General features: G+C 41.4%; 1 protein-coding gene across 1 annotated transcript in view; it reads right to left on the bottom strand.

Moving 5' to 3' along the window:
* Window positions 1-21,413, bottom strand: part of DOCK5 (dedicator of cytokinesis 5) — a 278,523-nt gene that overhangs the window by 42,727 nt on the left and 214,383 nt on the right. The window contains exons 31-40 of the mRNA XM_068973628.1: window positions 19,581-19,675; window positions 17,621-17,699; window positions 16,610-16,710; window positions 14,151-14,209; window positions 13,679-13,833; window positions 12,581-12,666; window positions 10,013-10,172; window positions 8,115-8,155; window positions 7,156-7,246; window positions 2,083-2,202 (exon numbers count right to left, since the gene is read on the bottom strand). Of these exons, the coding sequence (XP_068829729.1) occupies window positions 2,083-2,202; window positions 7,156-7,246; window positions 8,115-8,155; window positions 10,013-10,172; window positions 12,581-12,666; window positions 13,679-13,833; window positions 14,151-14,209; window positions 16,610-16,710; window positions 17,621-17,699; window positions 19,581-19,675 (987 nt within the window). The remainder of the gene's footprint in view (window positions 1-2,082; window positions 2,203-7,155; window positions 7,247-8,114; window positions 8,156-10,012; window positions 10,173-12,580; window positions 12,667-13,678; window positions 13,834-14,150; window positions 14,210-16,609; window positions 16,711-17,620; window positions 17,700-19,580; window positions 19,676-21,413) is intronic.

Here is a 21,413-nt window from a genome sequence, read left to right as displayed (position 1 = left end):
GGCCTAGTTCACTCCTTACTCGCCAAATGCTAAGCTATGAAGAGATAGGAAGATAGCCTAGCAGAGAGGTTCTCAAAGTGTGGTCCCTGCCTGGTCTCTGGGAGTCCCCAGGACCCTTTCATGGGATCCATGAGGTCAAACCATGTTCTTAATACAAATACTATTTGCCTTTCTTTTCTTTTAAATATTTATGTATTTGTCTGCATCGGGTTTTAGTTGTGGCATGCAGAATCTTTAGTTGTGCGTGTGGGATTTAGTTCCCTGACCAAGGACTGAACCTGTAGCCTCTGCATTGGGAGCATGGAGTCTTAGCCACTGGACCACCAGGAAGTCTCTATTTGCCTTTTTTCTATGCTCATTCCCTTATGAGTCTACAGTGGAGTTTCCCAGCGGCTACACGACATGTGATGTCACAACAGATTGGATGTCGAGATGGATATTTGAATCCTGCTGTTTCTATGGAGCCAGATGATAAACAGATTTGCAAAAATGTCCTATCACTTTTTTGAAAAATACGGTCATTGTTCATAAACAGATATCATTTATATTAACAGGATATAAGCTTATTATTGTTGTTAAAAGAAAAATATTTAAATTTTTTTTTAATTTCAAAGAATAAAATCATTAATGGACATAGCCCACATGAACAAAAGCTCTTGGGGTTCTTCAGTGATTTTTAAGAGAGTAAAGGAGTGCAGAGACCACAAAGTCTGAGCAAATACATTTGTTCTGCGCACCTCAAGTTCTTTATCTGTAAAACAGAGATAGGATCGATATTACAGGGTTAGAGCAAGAATTAAATTAGAAACACTCTGGAAATCACCCAAAATAGTAACTTGCACTAAACGGGTGGTAGTTATTTTATCATTATATTTATTTGACCCATTTATTTGATCAACAGGTTCCACTGGTAAAACAGTGGTGGCTGAAAGTGGCAGGCTCTTAAAGAGTCAAATCTGGCAATCCTTTTTGTTTCGGTAGCATTTTCTTCCCCCACTACCTAAGCATTTTCTTTTCTTTTTCAATTTTAAATTTAAAAGCCTTCCAGCTGGACATGTTTTCTCCAGACCAGAGATTTCATGACTTGGTGGCCTTGTTTACATGTTTATTTTACTTCCCCTTGTAGGATTTAAGTTGCTTGTTACGTGCAGTCTACGATGTGAGGCAAGCAGTGACCTAGGGATGGAAAATGCCCCAGGTGTTAGCCAACAACATCTTAAGAATGCACTGATAGTGACAGGACCAGCTCCTGGCCTTCAGCAGTATTTAAAAGGTACAACTACGGCTATGAGAGTGGGGCTCTGGGCTGTTCACTGTATTCTCCATTATGTTAAGTGTCCTCCACATAAGCGATCCTTATTTATTGCCTTTCTTACCTTGGGCTTCCCTGGTGGCTCAGAGGAAAAAATCTGCCTGGCAACTCAGGAGACTGGGGTTTAACCTCTGGTCAGGAAGATTGCCTGGGGAAGGGAATGGCAACCCACTCCAGGATTCGTGCCTGGAGAATTTCATGGACAGAGGAGCCTGGAGAGCTTCAGTCCATGGGGTTGCAAAGAGTCGAACATGACTGAGTGACTCACACTTTCTTACCTTAATTTATCTACTCATTTTCTCACCCATTAAAAATATCCAGCCCCCTCTGAATTCAAAGATATACATGGGAATAGTAAAGAGTAAGTTTGGGGTCACTGCTGCATAATAAAGAATTTGTCTGGTTTTTGTCTTGCGTTCCTGGGAAGGAGCTTCTAAACTCTTGAGTCTCCCCAGTGATAGAAGTATCTTTGTAGTTCACAGTGGACCCCTCAGGAGACATGGGAATTGATACTAGTGAGGTGACTTATGGTAGGCACGTAGACAGTCTGAGAATGGGGACTGGCCTTGCCAGAACCAACATCCATGTGATTTGTGGGTGGCATGGGGACTCTTGCACTTGCAGCTGGCATGTGAAGTTTGGGCTGACTTGTTGGGAGCCGTGCCCTTAACCTGTGGGCCCTGCACTAACTCAGGCTGGTAAGAATCAGAACTGTAATGTAGTAAGCATGGCAGTCATTTCCCCCTTTGACCCCCCTCCCCAACACTGACCTTGCCTTTGTCAAAATATGATATGATTTCTTGATATAGCTTCTCTTTAAGCTCTTGCTGGGTGTACACGTAGTAACTGTCCCTCTGAAGCAAATGGGGCACACAGGGCTTGTCAGACCACTGGAAAACACACAAAGGCAACACAAGAGATGAGTGCAGCACCATTCATTTAATTAATTAAAGGGGACGAATGCAAACAAACATTCAACTGAAAACCTTCACAGAAATATTTGTACATATCTGATTCATCCACGTTTTCAATGATTCACTAAACACAAAAATTGCATACACACACATACACGCACACAGCAGCTTCAAAACAAACAAGTGTCATGCCAGATGAACAAATACTGAAGGCATTCCATGAGGGTCAGGAATGAGGCGAGGCTGCCAACCAGCACGACTGTGGTCTTGCTGGAGGTCACCATTCATACAACCAGGTAAAAAAAAAAAGACATCAAAGCATAAAAATGAAGAAAAGGGGGTTAAAAAAAAAACTATCATGTGAAAGCAGTAATTGTATTCTTCATAATCAATCTCTTCACAAAGGTGCCTACTAAACACCTACCACAACTGATGAGAGAATTAAGTAGTGGGATAAAAAATAACATATTTGGAAATAATTTAGAGATAATTAAGATAATGGAAGAAAAGAAACCAATAAGAATAAATTCAAAATGACTGGATATTCAGGCGCAATCATGCAAATGTACTTAATGCCACTCAACTGTATTTATACACGCATAGGATAGTAAATTTTACATTATATGTATTTTATCATAATTACCTTAGAAAGAGAAGCTATCTAGAGATTAACATAACATTTACACAGAAAATGTTAACACACCATGGGAAGGCACAAAAGCAGATCTGAACAAATGGAAAGTCATACCAGGCTTTTGGATAAGAAAGTGCTATTTCATAATCATGGAAATTCTCCCTAAATTAATTTTTAAATTTCATGATTCCAAAGTCCATATGCAAAGATAAACAGAAAGGAATAAGGTGGAAAACTCTGAAAAAGAAGAGGAATAAAGAGTAACTACCAGGTCATAAAACATGTTATAAAGAATTGATAATTAAAACGGTGTGGTTCTGGTGCATTATCCAACAGACACCCATGCAAAATACATAAAATCTTGAAAGAGGTTCCCTTGACTCTCCATATAGTGATTCAATACATGATAAAAATGAGATCTCATACCAATGATGAAACTGAACTGTACTTCATAAGCAATATCCTTATTGAGTAGCTATACAGGGGAAGAAGTGGCATCCACACGTGCTACCTTATACCAGCATAGGAGAGTTTAACTTTCTGAGCAGCAAAAATGAAAAGATCTACAGTCACTGGGACTTCCCTGGTGGTCCAATGCTTAAGAATCTGCCTTCCAATGCAAGGGACGCCAGTTCAATCTCTAGTTGGGGAACTAAGATCCCACGTACCACAGAACAACTAAGTCTGCACACCGAACTACCGAGCCTGTGTGCTCTAGAGTCCATAATCCACAAGAGAAGTGTTGTGCCACAAGAGAAGTCCCCACAACCACAATGCAGTACAGACACTTGAGTGTCTGATCACCCCACAGTCAAAAGCTTTCCCCTCTAATCCAGTAAGATTTCTGGTGCCCCAATCATGAATATGAACTGTGAATGGCTGACCTGGGGCAAGCTGTCAAGCAGAAGACGTCAGTTTTTAATTCCAAACCTTAGAACAATGTACATGTATTCTTTAGGTATAAAACAAAACTGAAACTGTGTAAGAAAATTAATTGCTAGGGACAAAACTGGAGGCAGGGAGATGTAGAAGGAGGCTAAAAATGGAAATTTGGACCAGGATAGCAGCAATGGAGACAAAGAAAAATGGGGGGTTCAGGATTGGGAACTCATGTACACTCGTGGTGGATTCATGTCAATGTATGGCAAAACCAATACAGTATTGTAAAGTAAAAAAAAAAGAATATATAAAAAAAAGAAAAATGGGTAGGGTGGGGAATGTGGAAGAGACCTCTGCACCCCCATGTTCAGAGCAGCATTACTCACGAGAGCCACAGTACAACTTAAGTGTCCATCAATGGATGAATGAATACAAATGTGGTTTATACACACAATGCAATATTACTTCACCATGTAAAAGAAGGAAATCCTGCCATCTGCAACAACATGGATGGACCTTAAGGGCACCATACAAAGTGAAATAAATCAGAGAAAGACAAACACTGTATGATCTCACGTATATATGGCATCAGAGAAATCTAGACTTGTAAAAACAGAGAGTAGAATGATGGTTACCAGGGGCTGGCAGGTGGGGAATAGCAGAAAGACTGTTTACGGATATAAACTTGCAACTAGTAGGTAAATAATTCCTGGAGATTTAAGGCTGTCACATAAATTTTCTCAATTAAAAAGAAAAGATGGCTTCCCTGCTGGCTCAGTGGTAAGGAGTCCACCTGCCAATTCAGGAGACACAGGTTCCATCCCTGATCTAGGAAAACCTCACCTGGCTCAGAGCAGGTCCATATGTCACCAGCTACTGAGCCCGTGCTCTAGAGCCCGGGAGCCGCAACTACTGAAGCGTGTGCACCTGAGAGCCCATGCTCCATAACTAGAGGAGCCTCTGCAAAGAGAAGCCGGTGTACGGCCACCAAAGTGGCCCCTGCGCGCCACAAGCGGAGAAAAGCCTGTACAGCAACGAAGATCCAGCACAGCCAAAAATAAATAGATGAATAAAATTCAAACATTTTCAAAAAGAAAGAAAACTGGATAAAGTGAGGGCAAGTTTTGGACAAAGGGTCCATGATTCTTGCTTGTGGAGAATGTGGGAACATGTGAGTAAAAGATGATGACCAGTACCTTTTACTAGATGGTGGTGCCTTTTAGTGAAACGGGGAGAAAGGAGAGGAAGGGACGAACCCAGGAGGACAGTGGAAGAAACAGCTTGTGTTACTGACATGCTAAGTTCAAGGTGTCTATTAGTCATTCAGAGATTCATGTTGAGAGAACAGTTTGTACAAAATCTGAAGTTGGAGGAGCTGTCAGAGCTGGAAATAATTATTTGAGATTGATAATGGAGAGAGGTGTTTATAGCCACAGCACAATATACTTTCTCAGTGAGACAGGTAAATAGGAAAGTATTTCTACAGTTCTATATTTATTTACAAGTCACTTCTCTGCAGTTTTACATATTTTTAAAAACACATGGATCAGTGTGCATTTTTTTAAAAAATTAGAGTGTATTAGCAGCCTGAAAGGTGTGCTCTGCTTCCTAAGGAGTTTTAAATAAATGATACCCATGCCTATGTTTACAGCAACATCATAAACAATAGCCAAGACATGGAAATGTCAACTGATGAATCAAGATGATATGATATGTATATACAGTGGAATACTACTCAGCCATAAAAAGAATGAAATAATGCCATTTGCAGCAACATGGATGAATCTAGAGATTATCATGCTATGTGAAGTCAGTCAGTCAGAGAAAGACAAATACTATATGCTGTCGTTTATATGTGGAATGTAAAATACGACACAAATGAACATATCTATGAAACAGAAACAGACTCACAGAGAGAACAAGCTTGTGGTTGCTAAGGGTGAAGAAGGGTAGGGGAGGGACGGATTGGGAGTTAGGGATTAGCAGATGAAAACTATTGTATATAGGATGGAAAAACAACAAGGTCTTATTACAGAGTGCAGGGAGTTCTATTTAATATCCTGTGATAAACCATAATGGAAAAGAATATGAAAAAGAATGTGTGTGTGTATATATGTGTAAATGTGTGTGTGCATGTATGTGTGTGTGTGTGTGTATATATAAATAAATGTATAACTAAATCAAGAAGTGACAGAACGGGACATAGAACAACAGACTGATTCCATGGTCCAAAATCGGAAAAAGAGTACGTCAAGGCTGTATATTGTCACCCTGCTTATTTAACTTACATGCAGAGTACATCATGAGAAACGCTGGGCTGGATGAAGCACAAGCTGGACTCAAGATTACCAGGAGAAATATCAATAACCTCAGATATACAGATGACACCACCCTTATGGCAGAAAGTGAAGAACTAAAGAGTCTCTTGATGAAAGTAAAAGAGGAGAGTGAAAAAGTTGCTTAAAGCTCAACACTCAGAAAACTAAGATCATGGCATCTGGTCCCATCACTTCATGGGAAATAGATGGGGAAACAATGGAAACAGTGATAGACATTATTTTTTGGGGCTTCAAAATCACTGCAGTTGGTGACTGCAGCCATGAAATTAAAAGACGCTTGCTCCTTCGAAGAAAATGACCGACCTAGACAGCTTATTTAAAAGCAGAGACATTACTTTGCCCACAAAGGTCCATCTAGTCAAAGCTCTGGTTTTTCCAGCAGTCATGTATGGATGTGAGAACTGGACTATAAAGAAAGCTGAGCACTAAAGACTTGATGCTTTTGAACTGTAGTCTTGGAGAAGACTCTTGAGAGACCCTTGAACAGTAAGGAGATCCAACCAGTGCATCCTAAAGGAAATCAGTCCTGAATATTCACTGGAAGGACTGATGCTGAAGCTGAAACCCCAATACTTTGGCCACGTGATTGGAAGAACTCAGTTGAAAAGACCCTGATGCTGGGAAAGATTGAAGGTGGGAGGAGAAGGGGACGACAGAGGATAAGATAGTTGGATGCCATCACTGATTCAATGGACATGAGTTTGAGTAAGCTCTGGGAGTTGGTGATGGACAGGGAAGCCTGGTGTGCTGAAGTCCATGGGGTCACAGAGAGTTGGACATGACTGAGCAACTGAATTGAGCTGAAAGCACTTTGCTGTACAGAAGAAATCAACACAACATTATCAACCAACTATATTTCATAAAATAAACTTAAAAGTAAGTAAATAAGTAAATAAATAATAATGGACATTTTCCCAACCTTGGTCTAAGTAGCTCTGCCTATTTAGAAGGTATACCAATACTCTTGGATACAAGGGTCCTCCCTGAATAGGAGCTTTTCCCATCAAAATCATGACATGTATATGATGTGGTCCCACGGGCTGGATGGCTGACATACTGCCTCCCTGATCCACTCACCTGCAGGAGCTCGGCATGTAAGAGGAGCGTGTAGGCAGCTTCAGTGTAGTTCTCGCAGTCCCGGTGCAAGTCTCGCAGCTTGTACAAGTACCTGGTCAGAAGGGGAGAAAGGAGGCATTCTGCCGCCGGGGAGTTGATGGGATACTCGGCTCATGCCACAGCCAGGTGGCAGGAATAGTTACTTCCTAATCCTGTAAGGCAGCAGTCCCCAATGTTTTTGGCACCAGGGACCAGTTTCATGGAAAACAATTTTTCCATAGACGGGGCGTGGGAGGCGGTGGTTTCAGGTGATTCTCATGAGGGGTCTGCAATCTAGATCCCTCACTTGCACAGTTCACAGTAAGGGTCAGGCTCCTGTGAGAGTCAAATGCCTGTGCTGATCTGATGCAGGCAGAGCGATGGGGTGCCACTGAACATACACATGGAGCTTCATTCACTGGCCCGCCGCTCACCACCTGCTGCATAGTTCAGTTCTTCACAGGGGGTTGAAGACCCTCTTTAAGTCTTGTGCTTTAAGTCTTTCCTAGTCCCTCTGTTCTACTTGGTATTCTTCGTTTAAGCTAGTAGTGTTTAAATTTGTTTTTCACGTCCCAGACCTCTTTGGGAAGCTCATGAGAACTAAGGAATCTTTCCCCAAGAAAATGCACATGCTTTACATCCAAGTTTGTTCAAGGCTCCCTGAACCCAGGGCTAACAGTCCTTGACAGAGGATGAATTTCATGTCTTTGCCTGGTTAGCTGGCTGGAGTGTCCTCCACTCTTCCCTGACACAATCCTCGCCCTGCACTTCCTCATGTATTGATCTAAAGAGTTTACCTTTTCAGAAGGATGAGAACACATTCACATACTATTTGGTGTCTCTCGAAGCAGCAAGGATGGTGTTCAGGTTTATCATTGCTTGAAAAGTAATTAATAAATCCATGATATAAACAGCAAGAGCAGAAATTTCCTTTGGCTTACCTTATGTAGATGTCCTCTCTCTTCTTTTCTTTGTAAAAATTCTACAAAAAAAAGGACACAAAATACAATTGTAAATCAATTATTAATGAGCTTGCCACAAAAATAGTCAAACCGCTAGCTGCACTTTTCAACAGTGTCATGTTTCCAAAGGCTTTGTTCTTTCCCTTTAATGAATACATCCACAAAATAAGGAAATGGCAGCATTTTGTTTTGGGTGTCTTTTTTTGGTCATGCTGTATCACCGCAGATGGTGACTGCAGCCATGAAATTAAAAGATTCTTGCTCCTTGAAAGAAAAGCTATGACAAACCTAGATACCATATTAAAAAGCAGAGACATTACTTTGCCAACAAAGCTATGGTTTTTCAAGTAGTCATGTACAGATATTGAGAGTTGGACTATAAAGAAGGCTGAGTGCTGAAGAATTGATGCTTTTGAACTGAGGTCCTGGAAATACTCAAGAGTCCCTTGGACTGCAAGCAGATCAAACCAGTCAATCCTAAAGGAAATCAATCCTGAATATTCACTGGAGGGACTGATGCTGAGGCTGAAGCTCCAATACTTTGGCCACCTGATGTGAAGAGCTGACTCATTTGAAAAGACCCTGATTCTTGGAAAGATTGAAGGCAGGAGGAGAAGAAAATGACAGAGGACGAGATGGTTGGATGACATCACTGAATCAATGGACATGAGTTTGAGCAAGCTCCAGGAGATGGTGAAGATCAGTGAAGCCTGGTGTGCTGCAGTCCAAGGGGTCGCAGAGAGTCAGACACGATTGAGCATCTGAACAACAACAATGTGGTATGTGGGATTCTAGTTCCCCAACCAGGGAGAGAACCCGAGCCCCCTGCATTGGAAGCACAGAGTCCTAACCTGGACCTCAGGGAAGACCCAGGAAAAGTTTCAGTTTATAAAAAGAAAAGTTGAAGAATTTTAAGACCAATGTGAGGAAAATCGAGGTGAATAGACAACAGGTCATGATACCGAAATCACTTGATACTCTGTTTTCTTCAGTTCAGTTGCTCAGTCACGTCCGACTCTTTGCGACCCCATGAATCGCAGCACGCCAGGCCTCCCTGTCCATCACCAACTCCCGGAGTTCACTCAGACTCACGTCCATCGAGTCCGTGATGCCATCCAGCCATCTCATCCTCAGTCGTCCCCTTCTCCTCTTGCCCCCAATCCCTCCCAGCATCAGAGTCTTTTCCAATGAGTCAACTCTTCGCATGAGGTGGCCAAAAGGGCGTCAGAAATGGTAGGTATTTTGTTTATATTAAGCAGAGGAGACCATGGCTGCTAAACCTCTGAGGTCTTTGGTCCCAGTTATACTTTTTTAGGAAAAGGCAAGACCACGGGGTTCTACCCCTTTGAGGATTTTATGGACTAATTCTATACTCATGGTATATCATTTCTAATGCATTTTCATCCGTGTCTGATACTTTCAACAAAAAAGCAATCACATAAAAAAATGCAGAGAACAGTTTGAGCATGGCCTTCTGTAAAAGAGCTGAGTCAAAAGCTTATGTTTCATTTTCCATTCCTGCTTCTATATTTATCCTCAAGGTCTGAGGCAGCTATCATCTGTGAGTTCAAAGCTGAGTTAGCCATTCCAATTACCTTTTTTGGCCATGTGGTATAGCTTGCAAGATCTTAGTTCCCAAACCAGGCATTGAACCTGAACCCACAGCAGTGAAGATGCTGAGTACTAACCACTGGACTGCCAGGGAATTCCCTTGGCCATTCCAATTAGACTCAGCAGGACACATACTTCAGAAAGGTTGTCAAGAGAGAGCCTCGTGTCTGCCAAGAGAGAGCCTCATGTCTGCCATGTTTACTCAGAGCTGTGCAGTCAGGGGCGCTAGGACTGCCCTCTCGGGGACCCAGGGGTGTGGTACATACCAGCACATTCACAGTACAGCTCATGCGGTTTTCCTTGCTCTCGTCATGCATGATGATCGTTCTGTAGTCCAGCAGATTCTCTAAGAGGCTGCTGACCAGGAGCGCAAATACTTCTCCAGAACCGGAGAGGTATTTATGTTTCCGGCAATGCTCTAGGAGCCTGGGGGGCAGAGATGGAGACAAAATGCCTTGTCCCACACCTACATTCCATCACCACCTGCGAGTGCTGCCCAAGGTCCTGGCAGCAGGTGGCGCTGGACCAAGAGACACACATCCTTCATATGACTCCAGGTTCTCCTATCCTGGAGCCTTCGCTCACAAGGCTCTTTGCTGTTACTCAAGTTCTGCATTTTCTTTAGGTCTGCAGCTCAAGCCCCACCATCACTGAGAATCCCAGCCCAAGATGCCCTTCTTTGAACTTCTATTTCTAAATAGAAGTATTTCTATTTCTTCTGTCTATATCACAGAAATGAGAACGTTTGCCCAAGAGGTTTGCGTGTACTATCTGATTCCTCTGCTCATTTGAAAGGATCATCTTTTTCCCGTCTTTATTCTCAGGCATCCTGAGGGAACTCTGGAGGGTCTCAGAGTAATGCCCAGCCTAGAGGAACCTAGGAACCTAGTATACATCCAGACACGTGGCTTTTCACATAAAAGTGTTATTTTTCAGGGAAAAAAGGCACAGGTGTAAATAAGTAAACAGAAGTTAAACTTTTGGTCTAAATTATCTCCCTCTGGACCCAAACAGAGCAAAGTTTCCATAGGAGCTTCTCAGATTAGACAGAAGAAAACTTGGTGAACAAGACAAAATGTGGGTTCAAAGCACTAGATTAGACTCTAAAATTATTCTTGAGCACTGGAGATTTGTGCAGTCATATTTCTCTGCATTCATGATTCAAAACAAATGAAGGAAAAACAAGATCTGTACATGAAAAGTCAACTGTAGGATTTTTTTAAAGTGTAGTTTTATCACTTGTAAACACTGTGGGTATGTGTTTGTATGTGTGAGTAACTTCGGCACTTAATTTCTGTACGAGATCAGAACTGCGGAAGTGATAAACTGAGAGGTTTGAAGCTCAAACAGGCAGACCAAATGGGTACAGGATGAAACAACCAATGTTCTTATGACCCGTTACAAACAAAGTAAGACAGACTTCTAGAACTCCAAAACATAGACAAGTCATCAGTTCCATTTCTGAGCATCCTCTGTGCTGACGCCTTAAAAATTTTTTGAAAAAAAAGAGAATAATAGAGTTGGGAGTGTCATTGTCCCCAACTCGTCTACTGCCTACCACTTCCCCAAAGCAAGTAAATCCCGGAATGATCTAGGCACATATTCCATCAACAGTTGACCAAGTTTGCCATAAAAGTTCAGAGAACATAAGAAACGAACAGTTAGAGTAGTTAGAACCTAGGATGCTCGGGAAATCTGCAGGTAATAACAGTAACAAACACCAGAACAGCCCACATTTATCCAGCATGAGCTCTGCGACAGATACTATGTGAATACATCATCTTATTTAAATCCTCACCAAAATACAGATCCTATTATTGTAGATGACAAAAAAAAAAAAAAAACTGGCATCACATAAATACAGTCAAAATCCTAGTATTTGGAAAAAACGGGATTTGAAGCACAGTCTTTAACTCTAATATCTAAGTGTTTCTTAAAATTCTTTAATCAATCATTTATTTATTTTATGGCTGTGCCGGATCTTCATAGCTGTTCCGGGCTTTCTCTAGTTGCAGCAAGCAGGGGTCAGTTACTCTCTAGATGCGGTGTGAGAGCTTCTCATTTTGGTGGCTTCTCTTGTTGAGGAGGATAGGCTCAAGGCACATGGGCTAAGGAGTTGTGGCACACAGAGTTAGTTGCCCCTTGGCATGTGGGATCTTCCCAGACTAGGGATTGAAGCCGTGTCCCCTGCATTAGTAAGTAGATTCTTAACCACTGGAGCACCAGGGAAATCTTATCTGAGTGTTCTGAAACACTGTTTTTATATTGTTTTATAAAACACTGTTTTATATTGTTATTCCATACATGCAAAGGGTGCCAGAGTAAAAGGGCCAGAGGGTGCCAGAGAGGGAGGGAATGGACGGGCTGAGTTAGGGCTGGAAGGAGGGAAATGCAAAGGACTGGCAATGTACCTAGTGTTCCCAGACATCCTTTCCAGGGCATAAGGTATTTTTAAGGGGACCTTGAAAAGTTTTTCCCTTCTCCTTTAAATGACTGTTTTGAAGAAATAATTAGAGGAGCTAGCACTTTTGTTAAACTTCAGCAATTCAAACACTAGGAAAAATATCACCACTCAGTCGATCTCCCCCTCTCCTCCATCTGCCCTGTTCTTGAGGGCCGGGCTAGCCAGGAAAACATGAACACCTGACTCACAGCAGATAAATGAATGGCAGCAGCGGATGGTGTCAACTCCACGCACCTCACAGAAAACCAGTGTGGTGATGACCCCAGCGATGCTGAGACTACTCAACTGGTCTGCAAGTACAGCAGAAGCCTGTTTTCATCCATCGCTAAATGATGCCGTCAGCTAGAGATTCTGTTTCTGAAATACTCACAGTTTTTCCAGAAGGACCTTGTATTGTTCGTCTCCTCTGCCCCCTTCTACTTCCTGGTCCAGCTTTGTGATCAACTCATTCTCAAACTGAAAGCAGTCAGAATTTCATAGGAGAACGTCACAACCTCAGAAGAGGACAGGAAAGACATACGGACAACAATTCTAGACTAGGACCCATCCGTCTACTGAATTGTGAACTCTCTTCACTATACACAGAGGACGATCACAGTTCACATCACTCATTAATAATGCACCTGCTAGCTAGCTAGCTTCAGTTGTGTCCGACTCTCTGTGACCCCATGGACTGTAGCCCACCAGGCTCCTCTGTCCGTGGGATTCTCCAGACAAGAATACTGGAGCGGGTTGCCATGTCCTCCTCCAGGGAAACTTCCGAACCCAGGGAATGAACTTGGGTCTCTTATGTCTCCTACATTGGCAGGTGAGTTTTTTACCACTAGGACCATCTGAGAAGCCCAAATGCACCAAGGCGATGTCAAAATTTTCTAAAGCAATCTGGTGTAACTTTGTCCTTTGCTTTATAATTGCAGAAAGAAAACTAGCCTAAATATTATTTGCCTATCATAACTATGCATATAAAAATAGCTTAATGGTTTTAACTTTCCATTTTATTTTTGGTTCCTGTTGAAGTCTTGACAATGGGATTGCTTTTGCGAAGCTTCATAGCTGCAAAATCTTCCTTTTGATACTAATATATTATGTATTGATAGATAGGAAAACTGAAATACAGGAAAAATGTATCAGGCAGACTAAGGTCTCCAAACTAAAGACTTCAAAAACTAAAGCTTAATCCACTGTAACAGTTGCAAGAGACAGGATTAAAATGCATAAAGTCAAATTTTTTTTAATGATCCAGAGATAAGAGTGCTGCTTTAGGAAACACATGTACCAAAAAGACTGCTTCCAGGACCAAAGATGGGCTATCTTAATTCTGTGTCTAATTGCTTTACAAAATAAAATGCAAAAACAGAATATTTAGATAACTTTGATTTGTACTGTTCAGGCTACTGATTCTCTATTAGAAAAAAAAAAAAAGAATTGGATTCTACATGCACTAGTAAAGTGATCCACCACTCCTTACCATATGGAAATTGCCGTTTCCACTGAAATTGAACTCACACTGCATCATATCAAAGAAAATGGGGATGGTGGCTTTCCGAAGCTCTACTTCGGGGGTTAATGTGACTTCCAGAATGGGACCCACCATGGATGGGATGAATTTGATTTTATGGGGACCTGAAATGAAAGGAAGTGAGGATATTAAACAATTTCACCAGAAGTAAAATGCTACAATTTTCCTCCACAGGGCCCATAAGAAAAGAAAAAGTTGTGGGTAAAGCAATTCAATTCAGGAGTGAGTGACTAAATATTCTATTCTGATAACACGTGATTGTCATAAGAAACCCATATGTCATACCTGCACTTCCAGACACACAGACAAACCAATCGCGATTAAAATGAAATTTTAATTGAATTAAAAGGAATTAAAATGAAAAAGACTTCATCGTGGGATGCATGGAGCACAAGGAGTGGTGTTCAGGTTGTACACTTACCCAGGTTATACCACATGTCCCGGATCCTAAAGCCGATCTCCTTTCTCATGTCCCCGTATCTAGGAAGAAGATCGTAAACCAGGAGAAAAATGTGCGGTGCAAACGAGAACATATAATACTGATACAATGATAAGGGGAGTAAAGAAAGCCTGTGTTCTCTAGATCACAATCAAGGTAGATACTGAGGCAAAAATCACATGAAGAGCTGCAGCTGACATGTAAATAAGCCCCCAAAAGACTGATACACATAGAGATGAGGGGACACAGACATACAGATGGGGGTCCAGCAAAAGATGGAGCAAAGTAAGTGTCAAAAATCACTGAGAAGATGAGATCAACACACTTACTGAAGGGAGAAGAGTGAGAAGCACTCTGATTGCTCTTAAGCAAAAATAAATAAATAAAATACTAAAGAAAAGGAAGATGACTGAGGTATGACTTACATGGTAGTATGGCTAATGATGTATAACAAACATGCTGCCTGTAACCCTTAGCCACACCAGTACATTCTTTAAAGCATTTACACTGCGAAGTTCTAGACATACATCCTCAAATGGGCTGATAATGTCTCCAAAGGGGTGAAAACTGATCCATGGGGACTAAAAAAAAAAGCTTACTGCTTTGGCATATAAAGTAAGGTCTACATTTAGTACATAAACATATATTTAGTATATAGGTGGTATTAATATTTCATTGGGGGGTTTGTGATTAGGAAAACATTTTTCTAAAAAGGTTCCAGGGACTTCCATGGCGGCCCAGTGGTTGGGACTCTGCTTCCAGTGCAGAGGCATGTGTTCAATCCCTGGTCAGGAAACTAAGATACCACACGTAGCATGGCACGGACAAAAGAGAAGAAAAGTTAAAAAAATAAAATGAAAAGGTTTCTTATAGAAGTTTACAAGGGAGGACAAAAATGTAGAGAAACACTGATCTAGACAGTGGTTCTTGGGTGGAGATGAGTAAGAGTTACCTGGAAATCTTTTAAAGAATACAAAAGCTGGAGGCTGCTCTACATAACATGCCATATCAGAGGTTGGGGGCTTAAAAATGGAAATAGGGTGGGTCAAAAGCAGATAAGGAGACTGTTCCCAGGGAATTCAAGTACAGATGTATGACCTACCCTGCCAGCACAGATCTGCATTCTCTACTCATGGTACTATTGCACCCAACATTTTTTTTGAAATTCCTGCTTTGGAAATGCCTTCAAACGTCAGAATAAAAATCATATTGAAAAATTTCTCTTACTATTCCATTTTAACAAAAGTATCTAATTTTACTATTAATATTTTATAAGCATGTGTAGTCCAGACTGGCACATACTCGACAAGAAATAACTATTCTTATTGCTTTTTAATACTACTGTTGATGCTTTTACTAAAAATAAGTCCTGAAAAAAAAAACTCATTCACATTCCTATAATCTTAATATAAATGTTTTTATTTCCTAAGGCTTATCTTTACCAGTATGCATATACATTTTTATGTGGATTATACATATAGTCACACTTTCCTGAAATGCCCAAAACGAAAATCACTTATCCTAACTAGCCACTTTATTTATCAGATTTGGTGTCAACTCATTTCACCAAAATCAAATCCATCCCTGAATGAAATTATGTCATTTAAGATATTTTAAAGAATAAGACTAAGGTATCCATCTTAAAAATCAAATATCTCTTGATAACCACCCCACCAGGAAATCTACAAAATAGTTTTTACTTTTATCTTTGAACGTGCAATCACTAAATCTCAACCTCTTAGACACCAATCTTAGTATTTAAGGGAAGAGTTAAAGGGATGCTAAAATAATTTTCTTAGAATCCCAGACATGCTAGCACGGAAACAGAACAAAAATGTCATAGCCTTTAAATGATAAATTTCTTAAGCCCTTTTTAATTACACAGCCTTTAAGTTCCTAGGCTCTCAATGAACTTTGAAAAAGATTTGAAATGAAAGCAGTGAAAATCTTCCCTAAATCTCTCATCACACTTGCACACAAGTCCATTTTGAATACTAAGCCAGGAATCTGGAGGGTATTTATAAGTGATATGTTAGTCTTGGCTTCTCTGCTGAAGTAACTAAAACTGGGAGATAGACCAGTGGTGCCAAAGGAGTCTGCTCTGTGAATCATGAGGAAGAGCAGCAGTAAGCTTGCAATTTGGATAAGCTGTCAGCAGGCGGCAGCTGTTCTGGGCGATGGGAGGACTTTCTGGCCTGAGTGCCTCTCCATGTGGGGATTTTATAAGAGAATGTGATGGTTGATTTGAAAATGAATGGGCCCTGAGAAGAGATGTGAATCTGGGGCAATCTGAGGTTTATTAAATGATTATTTTAAGACCAAGGTCACTAACAATATGAGTAGCCAGTGAACAGTAATTTCCGTGATATTAAAAATCCTGCTCTGAATAGAAATGGAAGAACTCCCTTCCCAATTATAAGCAAGTTTAAGAGGACACTTACTTTTTTACAATTTTGTTGCGCTTGGCTTCTGAGAAGGTTTCAAGTTGAAGGGACTCATGGGTGAGAAATGCTACTGCCAAATGGAAGTAATTGTTCCAGAGCTGCTCAAAATTAATTGTGTGGGTAAAAAGAAATGGAAAATAACATTAACAAGGGTCATACTAAAACAGTGACACATAGCAGAAATTCACTCTCCGGAAATCAATAAATAAAGTAATATCCACAGAACATTTTTCTCTCTTTGTTTCAATGATTCAGCCCTGAAAATTTTAATACTTTACTAAGATTAAAACAAAATTTTAACTATTATATTTGTCTTTACTCTTGGGATAAAGAAAAATTGCTGCCAAGAAGTGTACCTATTTATAGTAGGTAGTTTGGCAATACTTATATAAGTCCTAATGTTTTGCCAAACTTTTGAACTAGTAAATATTTTAGGACTTTATCTTGGAAAAATAAAAACGGGTTATTTAAAAAATATTTAAGTACGTGCTATTTAACATAACAGAAAATACAAACAACCTAAATTTTCATACATATAAAAACACATATGTATATATGCACACATACACATGTATACATATATGCAATATCCTCCGCTTATGTCTTCACTTTCCAAGTTCCACAGATACAATCAGAGGCTATGACATAGCAGAAGCACATCACCAACCACATGCACCCTGTAATGGAAGCAGAACCTTGTCTGCCTCCGCCAGGACTTAGAATAAGGCCCTGCATGTAAAACTCTCTAATATTTGCTGGGTAAATGAATGAAGATGGAGCTAGTGGTCACTTGTTTTGCTGTCACTCTGGACTTTCAAACAGGTGTGTATACACACTGCTCTCTGGACACCAAACCATTTGTAGGTAGAGGAATACCTGTGTGACTGCCTGCAAGCAGGTGTGTGTAAGTGCTCTGATAAGAGCTGAGGCTATCTGTCTTCCAAAATAAAACTCTCCTCTTGCTTCAGCTGAGAACTGAAGGAACCTCTAGGTGAACTGCACGCTTACCTGAAGTTCAAAGCTTGCCTGATCCATGAAGAATCTGGTGAGAACCTCAGCAAACTGATTTATGGCACGGAGGAAAACCCTGCGGGGAGGAGAAAAACACACTGGATAAATAAGGCAAACTTCATGCTCTTTGAGACATTTTCCGGGGCTTCCCAGGTGGCTCAGTGGTAAAGAATCCACCTGCCAATGCGGAAGACTTGGGTCCAACCCCTGGGTTGGGAAGATCCCCTGGAGAAAGAAATGGCTACCTACCCAGTATCCCTGCCTGGGAATTCCCATGGACAGAGGACCCTGACAGGCTGCAGGCCATGGGGTAACAGAGTCAGACACGACTTAACAGTTTCTATGTTAAAAAACAACAACAACAACAAAACAAATCAAGCCTGGACTTGTTAACCTAAGACCTTTAGATCTATCAAGATTCTTAGAGACCAAAAACAGCACAAAAACTGGCCTTCTGTGGTGAAGGCCAGTTTCTCGAACTGTCTCCTAGCATCACTCAAGGCTGCATCACAATTGAGCCAGTTGAGAGGATCAGCTCCTGAGCCTCAGATCGGAGCTCTTTCTACTCCATCGTGACGCTTGTGTTTTAAAGTCTAGGACTTCGGATGCAATTGTTTCTATAATCTGTACATAATTGGGAAGTGTTTTCTAACCAGATACCAGGACCATGGAGACTTAATGCTCATCATAATAATTTACTTTGTTTAGCTCTTGAAAAATCCTGAATCTGAGTATCTGTGCATGCGTGTTCAGTAGTGTCTGATTCTTTTTGACCCCATGGAATATAGCACACCAGGCTCCTCTAGACACGGAATTTTCCAGGCAAGAGTACTGGAGTGGGTTGCCATCTCCTACTCCAGGGGATCTTTCTGACTCAGGGATCAATACTGAATCTCCTACATCTCCTATACTGGCAGGCAGATTCTTTACCACTGAGCCACCTGGGAAGCCCCTAAGTATCTGTATTCAGTTCATCTGACTTGAATTCAACAAGTCTTTGTTGAAGACCAGCAACTGCAAAGCACTGGCTTAGGTTTTGCCTTGAAAGAGACACTTTCTGGTCTTAAGAAGGTTACAGCTTGGTGGGGTTCACTTGCAACCTGTAAATCGAACCCTGACCCAACAAAGAACATGGAAAATTCTAGGAGGGGGTATCAAACAGGTATAGGGAATCAAAAGGAGAGAAGAGGACATCTAGGTCAGAATGGCTTCCTTTGGAGATGGCATTTGAGAAGGAGCTAAAGGAATGGGAGAGACGATGGGGCAGGCACGGCAGGCGGAAGCAGCCAATGTGAGGGAAGGCATAGAGCACGTTCAGCGGCAGGAAGAGGTCGGTGTGGCTGTAGGGCACACTATGTGGGCTTCCCAAGTGGCGCCAGTGGTCAAAAACCTGCCTGCCAGTGCAGGAGATACAAGGGATGTGGGTTCCGATTTCTGGGTCGGGAAAAGTCCCTGGAGGAGGCAACCCACTCCAGTATTCTTGCCTGGAGAATCCCATGGACAGATGAGCCTGGTGGGCTATAGTCCATGGAGTCACAAAGAGGCGGACACGACTGAAGTGACTTAGCATGCACACACATTGTATACGGAGGGAAACAGTGGAAGATACGGCTAGGAAAGCAGGGTGAGTCAGGATGCCGAAGCCTTGAATATTAGGATAAGAAAGGCCACAGGGCGGCACTGAGAGATGTCCTGCAGAGCTGATGATCAGCATGAGAGAGTGATGAGGTAACAGCAGAAAGAAGAGAGTTGAGAGCCTGAGTCAGAGTGTCTGATAGAGCCTGGATGAAATCAAGAACAGGAGGACACACACCAAGACCATAGAGGCAGGACGACCTTTACTTTCCAGATGATGGACCTGAGGCAAAGAGACGAGACAGCGCTCCACAAGGCTCAGGAAGCTAGTTACCAGACCCAAGTTTTCAAACGCCGCTGGCCCCACGATGGGTGGTCTCACCTGTTCTGTGTCATATTCATGACCATCCAGTCTTTAGCATAGATGTTTTTTCCAATCAGATCCTTAAACATGATAAAAGTTTCCATGAGGAAGTCCTGCAGAAAACAGATGAGGAATGGTTGGGGGAAAACTGGGTTACACATCGTATGCCTGGCCCGCATTACACTGATGGCCACAGTCCCGTAACAGTCTATCTTTTAAGTTTCAAAACACAGTGTTTTGTTTTTTTTTTAATTATTTTATATTGGAGCACAGTTGATTCACAATGTTGTGTTAGTTTCAAGTGTACAACAAAGTGATTCAGTCATACATATACATGCACATATTCTTTTTCAAGTCCTTTTCTCACTTAGGTCACTACAAAATATTAAGTGCTGCTCCTTGTGCTATATAGAAGGTCCTTATTGGTTATCCATTTTGAGTATAGCAGTATATATATAATACAGCTTTCTTAGAGCTGTCCTATGATTTGATGTTTCTATCACATAATCTGCCCTCCCTGGTGGCTCAGATGTTAAAGAATGTGCCTGCAATGCAGGAGACCCGGGTTCGATCCCTGGGTCAGGAAGATCCCCTGGAGAAGGAAATGGCAACCCACTCCAGTATTCTTGCTTGGAGAATCCCATGGAAGAGAAGCCTGGCAGGCTATAGTCCATGGAGTCACAAAGAGTCAGATATAATTGAGTGATTAACTAATTTCACATAGTCTGATAAGGGAGACAAGGATGAAAAAACTGCACAAATTTTATAAATTATAAAATAGACTATTGAAAAATTGAATGACTGGCTTAAGGCCATAGAAACCAAGAAGCAGAGAGCTAGGATCCAGACCTTTGGGTCCTGGATCCCAAGTTTACAGCCATAATATCGTTAGTGCTTAACTGCCAAATGCTGTCTGAACAGGTCTACTGCACTTCCAAAAAAATCCACCAACTGTGAGAAAACTGACACTTTTCAACTTTTTGGAATCTTTTAAAAATTGAATTATGATTAACACACGGTATTATATTAGTTTCAGGTGTTCTACATAGAGGTTCAAAGGTTTTATACAAGATCATCACACCTAGTCCAGTTACCATCGGTCATCCTACAGAGTTTTTAGAGTATTATTGACTGAATACCCTCTGTGTACACTACATCCTTGGCAATTATTTACTTTATAAACGTCAGCTGGGGTCTCTTAATCCCCTTCAGCTCTTTTGTCCACCTCTCCTCCCTCCTTCCCTCTGGTAACTACCAGTTTCTTCTCTGTATCTGAGTCTGAGAAAACTGATACTTCTAACAACTCTGAGTCCAATTCTCCCTTATTACTGTTAGAATGGAAACAAAATGCTATAAATAAGAGGCAGAGTCAGGATTCTCCCTATTCCAGGAATGCTTCCATGGGTAGCCTGGGGAGAAGGGTCCTAAACGCTCCTTACAAAGAGATGTCAGCAGTGGACCCTGACGACTGTGACAACTAAATAACAAAAGCCCAGGATCGAGAAAACAGCTATTCTACTCACAAGGCGGCTAAGAGGAAAAAAGTAACTCAGAGAAAGAAAAATCAGGCTAAAAATCAGCGCTTAAAAGTTTGGAAAGCTTTTAAATTTATTAGTTAGTTAAATTTAGACATTTTCCACTCAGATTCCTGAGCTGAAAACCCAGTCCAATTTCTCTGGCACTAAGCCATGCAGTTTCAGCAAGCACAGAAAGAACGCGGGGCTGTGGAGGCAGGGGGCCTGGGTTCTATTTCTAACAATATTCCTCAGAGAGCCTAGTCCTGATGGCTACCCAGCGCACTTCGGAGGCCAAACAGCGAAGGATCAGGAACAACAACAGGCCGGAAGTCTG

Source organism: Capricornis sumatraensis, chromosome 6 (assembly GCF_032405125.1).
Source record: "Capricornis sumatraensis isolate serow.1 chromosome 6, serow.2, whole genome shotgun sequence".
NCBI classification, from domain to species: Eukaryota; Metazoa; Chordata; class Mammalia; order Artiodactyla; family Bovidae; genus Capricornis; species Capricornis sumatraensis.
The sequence above is the reverse complement of the archived record's forward strand: the minus strand, read 5'-3'. Positions and strand labels throughout refer to the sequence as shown.